Genomic DNA, 7,775 nt, shown 5'->3' with positions numbered 1-7,775 from the left:
GAATTTCTATTGAACTAAGCTTAATTCACTGTTGCATTGAATGGTGATTTAAATAGAACCTGTCACATTGTGTATGAAGTTCAATTTGTGAGCAGCATGGAATAGAGAAGGAGAAGCCAAGCATCATGATATATTGGTTTGTTGATAAAGATTCAGTATAACTTATATATGTACAGTATATGAGTCCAGTTGGGGGTTCTACTCTACTAGTGACTGACAGCTATCTCTGCTTGGACAGTAATACAGGGGATACTGTAAATCACTGAGTAGGATCACCCACTGGAATCATATGCATACAAGCACCAGGGATTTCAATGAATAAAATTTACTGAAACATTTCCTGCAAAACTGTAAATCAATCTAATCATTTCCTCCTGCTCTATAACATCCTGCCTGCAGATCAGATACCATTTTCAACATGGCAGGTTAAACACTTTAAATTCAGTTGAAATTCAGGAGGTCTTGAAATTGCAGTTTTTAAAGGGTTTTTTCACAAGAGAAATGTATCCCCGATTTCAATAATAGATTATACATTTCTTAATGCTGGAGGGCCTGTCAGAAATTGTGGATAAGTTCTGCTGCTCTAACGTTTGCCTGTGTTGCTGATAGAGACAGCCGGCTGCTGTACTCAGCTACCTCTATCAGTCCCATAGGCAGTAAATGGAGTGGCAGAGGTTGTGTGACCAGACACCTCCAACAGCAGTGAGGTAGAAAAGAGCACTGGGACACACATTCTCATGAGTGGTGGGAGTACCAGTGGAGGATAGCAGAGAAAAGACATTGACGACCAATCCTGGGATATGTGATAAATGTATTTTTATAACAATTCCACTTTAATATTGGTGCTAATATATGGACAAATGATTTCCATCTGAGCCTGGCCACAGTATTGTTTTATGGATTGATATTAAGATTTATATTTAAGGAAGAAGCATTGAGTGTAGTATAGTATTTTGTAACAAAATTTTAAGCAACTTTGTCAATTCATTGGTTACCTTCCATTCATAAAAGGAATCTATTAGTAGTATCAACCCCAATAAGACATTTATATGAACATGCAGGTCATAGTGAGTTGAATAAAATAATGCTTTGATATATGCAATATCTGCAGATTAACAGTCCACTTTCCTGATCTCACTGTAGAGTGGTGCTTGATTATAACTAGCACAGTACAGAAAAACTGAGCTTTGTTTCATTACAAACACATGTGCAGCTGCAGTTGTCCTTTCAGAGGGCTTCAGTATCTATCATACAAACAGCTATTTTGGGAAAAGGGCAGTACAGCAGAGGTGACAGCATTATGAATGGAGAGCTACAGTTGCAGATGTGTTTGTAGTGAGAAAAAGCTCAGCTCTGCTGCACTATGTAGTTATAATCACACACAGCTCTGCAGTGAGATCAGAACAACTGATGGTTGAACAGTACATTACTCACACTTTCATTTGAAAAAAGCTCTGGAGGTAAATTTTAAGGGAGATCTGTGTCCAGCCCAGAGATCTTGGCCAAAAAGATCTTGGCCTACCTTGGGGGGCCCTTTCTCCTTTTCACCAGATAGCTCCATGAGCCAGTAGGTCTGAGATTGGTTTATATGCATATATGTGTATATTGGGCACTATAACATGTACTTATTTTTCTCAGTGGATTGATTCTTGTCTGGTTTTAATTATGTTTTAATATTTTGTGTGGCGTACCAATAAAATATACTGTTAAATAATTTCCTATACAATCTTGTGGTGTGCATTTATTGCAGTGGTGCTTTCTCTTTTTTGGCCATTATTGTTTACCACTGAGCTTGCACCCCTAGTTTTCCTTTTCCTCTGGTATCTTTGTATATAGTGGTGCGCTTGGTTTCTCTATACTCATATACAACCCAGAGATCTTAACAGCAAATTTACATATTAAAAAAACACATATTTTTCTGGAACAAGAAATCATATCACAGATATCAAGGTATCATCTTTTTATGACCTGCATATCCATGTAGATGACTTAGGAGGCATGACCCTACTGACAGATTCCCTTTACGTTAAAGCCTGTAATCATACCCAAAGCTGCTGCATTCACAATTTTAGAGGTTTCATAGCTGAATTCTCACCACAACATGAGCTGGCTCAACTTTGTACACAGAAGAGTCATCTGTATACCAATGTATACTCAATAGTACCAACAATCTGATGGATGACAATAAAGTGTCCCACTGTATTAATGGGATCAACTATGCTGTTGGGAGTGTGCCTGGCCTCAAGCTTCTTGACCTTTTCAAATAACAAGAACAATCGCGGGTGCAGCTTTGAAGTATAATTCTAGCTCAAATTCATGATATGTATATAAGTAATATAGTGTATTTGAAAAGTTACTCTATGCCATGTGCATAAATTAATGTTGATAAAGTTATGATTAACAGAAAACATTTTATTGGAAATTCTTAAAATTAGTACAAAGAAAAGAGGAGGAAATACTCTCTTGTACCTATGATGGTAGTCATTTACAGGGTTTCCATTTTCCATTGCCTACTATTTCTAAGATAACATTTCTACAGTTTCCATCCTAATCTGTGGAAGAGCCCAAAGCCAACACAATCACACAATTCCAAAGATACAAACCATTCAATAACAAGAATGATCTATGAGGGCTTTTTTACCACCACAATGTTTTCTCTTCCCCGAGAAGTACATTGAAAACTATATAAAGTGAGGCTCCACTTTTACGATCCGTACCCCTTGCTGCCATGTGGTTTTGTGCAATACACAATGAAACACCCTGTACATAGAAGAACATATTCTCTAATATTCCCTGAGCTTCATGTCCAATTCCATCTGTAGAACCGTCTCACCATTAATACATTACAATAGATGCCTTTAATTACATCCTAACAAGAAATAATGTAAAATAGTGTTAACAGTAACAGTTTTCTTCATTGCGTTCAATAAGATTATTTTGCATAGTCTAATATATGAAGGTACTTATATGGATATACTTATATATTGAGAGTAACTGTAGAGTTTCTGCAAAATAAAAATATAAATGCTAATTCCTTTTGCAAACCCTACATAATCCCTACTCTGCATTCGAAATCCTATAGTTGGTCATTTCTTTATAAATGGTCGTCATGCCCCAAAGTGACAATGCTTTAATCAGTCATGTAAGGAATTATTAAACCTTCCAAATGCACTTAAAATATCATTTCTCATATGTACAGATGATGATCACAGTTTAGTAATAGTATCTCCATCTGTGGAGGGCTCTTCTTGTGTGCTTTTTGAATCTGACAGTAGTTCTTTGCTCGATGTGTATTCGACATCATGGAATTGACTTTCTTCTATTAAACTGTGGCCTCTGGCAGAAGGCTCTGATGGTAGACATTCCAAGGTATCCATATGACCTGGAGTTACTGTGCAATGTTCATCCAGTTTGTTAACATTTAATTCCGTGCTAAGTTCTTGGCTCTTTGCGGAGTTAAATCTTTTTTCTGTTGGGCTAGATATTTCTGTCTCCAGGATTTCCTCGGAAACCGAGTAGATTTTAGTGGCACTCTGTTCCGTGGTAGTAGTTTTTACATGTCTGTGAAAAAGCCCAAAGCTTTTTATGTCTTTGGCAAATTGAATTTTCTTCGGCTTTTCCTTCGCAGGCTGTGAAGCTAGCAGAGCAGTGCCATTGCTCACATTGTTATGCTTATCGGCTCTTATCTCTCCCGTTCTGGGATGAATCATCGTGGTTATGTCAAAGAAGCTGAAGTTTTTCTTCTGCGTTCTACTTTTATTTTCTTTGGGTATACTTTTCTCTTCTTCCTCTGATACATTGTTCATTTTAGTGTTGTGAAAATTTAACTTATTTCCTTTTAACAATCCCAAGACTTCAAAACGGAAGCTGGAAATATCTTGCTTTAATTCCTGTGAAAAATTTTAAAAACTCAACGTCATCACCAGGGTAACAATATAGGAATTTTATATCTCTTTATAAGACTGCCTCTAGCCTTTTGTGCTTTCTATAGAGCTAGTCATTCCATAAAAGGATTAAAAATCTAATCATATCATTATTTAATTCCCCAGCATGAATTTACGAACTTACATTTACTGTCAATCGACCCAAGTACTACTATAAAACAAGACATTATTGTCAATCAAGGCACTGCAGAATAATCTGTACATGCTTCTAAAATTTCCTCTTTTTTTGCTGAGATTGGTATCTAACAGAGGAACTTTAAACTAGAAAAATGTATTTCTAGGGTAAAATACTGTATATCCGTAATACAGTGAACAGAGTAATGAAGTCATGCATATATGCTAAAGACACATAGTGTACAACCAGCTGTGTTATTAGATGAGGCATTCCTTCCTGTCACCATCAGGCACTCCTACTAAGCTGCCCTCTCTTGCACCATGCCACCCTCCGAATCGTGCATCACAGCCAGGCACTCCTACTGTACATTCATCTCTTGCACCCCTCCACTCCCCCCCACTGCACACCACAGCCAGGAACTCCTACTATGTTTCCATCTCTTGCACCCTCCACTCACCCCTGCTGCACATCACAGCCAGGCACTCCTACTGTGCTTCTTTTTTTTGCACCCCTCCACTTCTCTCCACCGTGCATCCCAGCCAGGCACTGCTACTGTGGTGCCTTCTCTTGCACCCCTCCACTTCCCACCACCGCGCATCCCAGCCAGGCTCTCTTACTGTGCTGCCTTCTCTTGCACCCCAATATTTTCCCCACCATGCATCACAGACAGGCACGCCTACTGTGCTGCCTTATTTTGCATCCTGCAGCTCCCCTCATTCCACATCACTGCCAGGCACTGCCACTGTTCTGCCCTATCTTGCACCTTACCATTCCCCCACCATGCATCACAGCCAGGCACTCCAACTGTTCTGCCCTATCTTGCACCTTACCATTCCTCCCACTGTGCATCACAGCCAGGTACTCCTACTGTTTTGTCCTATCTTGCACCTTACCATTCCCCCACCACACATCACAGCCAGGCACTCCAACCATTCTGACCTATCTAGCACCTTACTACTCCCCCACCGCACATCACAGCCAGGCACTACTACTGTTCTGCCCTATCTTGCACCCTACCATTCCCTCCACTGTGCATCACAGCCAGGCACTCCTACTGTTCTGCCCTATCTTGCACCTTACCACTCCCCATCACGCATCACAGCCAGTGCTGACTGCTCTGACATGCTGAGATGAGGAGGGACTTCAGTAGGACCTGGCTGTGATAAGTGGGGCAGGGAGTAATTCAGAGTGAGTGGTAATGCAGGAGGGCCTGACATGTTGACATTTGTTCTTTTTGCCTGCCTCTATCTCAGGCTACTCTGCAGGCCTTGTAGCATATGATACACCTACAATGGCTACTGTTCTGCTCCACCACCTAAGAAAAACCCTCTTTAAATCTGTAAATGACAAAATAAGTTGTCTGTGATTAACATATATATAATAAAGTCAGAGGAAAAATTATGAAAATTATTTTGGAGAAAATACTGCATAAATACAAGTTACCTCCCTCCTCGCTCACATGATTAGTGCTTAATATGTAGATGTGATTGATCAGTCTATTATTCACACTGAATAATGGTAAGGCTAAAGTAGCTAATCAAAAGAATAAAACAACATAAATACAAATAAACGAATTATGAAATTGCAGACAACATACCTTAAAGTTTTCTTCTGTTAACCCTTCTTCAGTCTTCGCGTCCCTGATCATTGCAGCAACATATCTCTTAACAAGATTTTTCATAACCTCCTGAAACAAGATAATGAGATACTTGAAATGTTTCATTTTCCAGCATGATTAATCATTAAATTACAGATACCGATGCCATAAAACTAATGCAAAAGGAAAACAAGTTTTTTATATGAAGAGTAGTGATGGATGGGTGAGCACTAAAATGCTTGGCTGCTCGTTGCTCTGGTCGAGCAAATTGGAATGGTTGGGTGCTTGACCCGAGCAACGAACCCAATGTAAGTCTATGGGAAAACTGAGCATTATTGCAGTGACCCCCCCAGGGGTCCTTTTAGGTTCTAAAAACATCCGAAATCAATGGGAACACTGCTCAATTGACATGGTAAAACCATGGGGAATAGCCCTGGTAGCATTTCTGACTCCCAGGTCACAGCTGTGAATAATGTTGTCAGAGTCTTATGCCACTTTTACAGGAGCACAATAAAACATACAAAAACGAAACCAAAATGGATTTTCCCTGGAAATATGTTAAAGGGAACCTGTCACCACCAAAATCGAAGATGAGCTAAGGCCACCGGCATCAGGGGCTTATCTACAGCATTCTCGGCCCACAAAGTCGGGTGCTTTGCTGTCATGTGCCTGATCATGCTGGTGGTGGTCAGGATGGTAGTTTTGCTACCCCTGCTGATGCGGGCATGGCAGGTGCTGCAAATGGCCTGTTTGGGGTTATCGGTAGAGTCTTTAAAAAATAACCAGACTTGGGAAGCCCTAACAGTTATACTGCCAACTTCCGTCGTGTTGGTGTTATGAGGAATGGTTGCCCGCCTTCTGTCTGTGGCCACCACACTGCTTCTTTCTTCCTGGTTGCCCCACCTATTCTGTCCCTATCACTGCAGCAACTCTCCCTACACTGGTGCTTCCGGAGCTGACTGTGTCCAGCAGGGCGGCGCCAGGTCTGATATAGACTTGATGATGCTGTGCGGCCAGCCACTCACTGCAATGCCAAAACCAACATGGCTGCAGCATTACAGTGCGTGGCAAACAATCCCTGCATGTTGACTGGCTCTCTAAAGAGCACTGCAAAATTTTCAGTTTGTCTGATTTTTCTCTTTATAGGTATATTTTTAAATTAAATGTAAATTGTTCTTTTATTCAATAAACTATTGACAACATGTCTCCGAATTTATTTTTGTTTTTGTTTCTTGCACTATCTGAGGTCTGCAAACAATGCATTTTTTTGTTATTTTGACCATTTCTCATTTTCAGAAAATAAATACAAAATGTATTGCTTGGAACTTCGGAGACATGTTGTCATTAGTCTAGAGAATAAAAGAACAATTTGCATCTTACTCAAAAATATAAAGAGAAAAATCAGACAAACTGAACATTTTGCAGTGGTCTCTTAATTTTTGCCAGAGCTGTATACTATATATATATATATATATATATATATATATATACACTCACCGGCCACTTTATTAGGTACACCATGCTAGTAACGGGTTGGACCCCCTTTTGCCTTCAGAACTGCCTCAATTCTTCGTGGCATAGATTCAACAAGGTGCTGGAAGCATTCCTCAGAGATTTTGGTCCATATTGACATGATGGCATCACACAGTTACCGCAGATTTGTCGGCTGCACATCCCAAAGATGCTCCATACAAGGCAGGATGGATCCATGCTTTCATGTTGTTTACACCAAATTCTGACCCTACCATCCGAATGTCGCAGCAGAAATCGAGACTCATCAGACCAAGCAACGTTTTTCCAATCTTCTACTGTCCAATTTCGATGAGCTTGTACAAATTGTAGCCTCAGTTTCCTGTTCTTAGCTGAAAGGAGTGGTACCCGGTGTGGTCTTCTGCTGCTGTAGCCCATCTGCCTCAAAGTTCGACGCACTGTGCGTTCAGAGATGCTCTTAGGCCTACCTTGGTTGTAACGGGTGGCGATTTGAGTCACTGTTGCCTTTCTATCAGCTCGAACCAGTCTGCCCATTCTCCTCTGACCTCTGGCATCAACAAGGCATTTCCGCCCACAGAACTGCCGCTCACTGGATTTTTTTTCTTTTTCGGACCATTCTCTGTAAACC

At 40.4% G+C, this 7,775-nt stretch overlaps 1 protein-coding gene across 1 annotated transcript in view; it reads right to left on the bottom strand.

The window, feature by feature from the left end:
- Positions 1-2,393: 2,393 nt before the first annotated feature.
- The window catches only part of TRPC4 (transient receptor potential cation channel subfamily C member 4), a 431,918-nt gene continuing 426,536 nt past the window's right edge, over positions 2,394-7,775 (bottom strand). The window contains exons 10-11 of the mRNA XM_077298186.1: positions 5,657-5,746; positions 2,394-3,890 (exon numbers count right to left, since the gene is read on the bottom strand). Of these exons, the coding sequence (XP_077154301.1) occupies positions 3,207-3,890; positions 5,657-5,746 (774 nt within the window). The 3' untranslated portion in view covers positions 2,394-3,206. The remainder of the gene's footprint in view (positions 3,891-5,656; positions 5,747-7,775) is intronic.

The sequence above is a fragment of the Ranitomeya variabilis genome, chromosome 3, assembly GCF_051348905.1.
Source record: "Ranitomeya variabilis isolate aRanVar5 chromosome 3, aRanVar5.hap1, whole genome shotgun sequence".
Lineage (NCBI taxonomy): Eukaryota > Metazoa > Chordata > Amphibia > Anura > Dendrobatidae > Ranitomeya > Ranitomeya variabilis.
The sequence above is the reverse complement of the archived record's forward strand: the minus strand, read 5'-3'. Positions and strand labels throughout refer to the sequence as shown.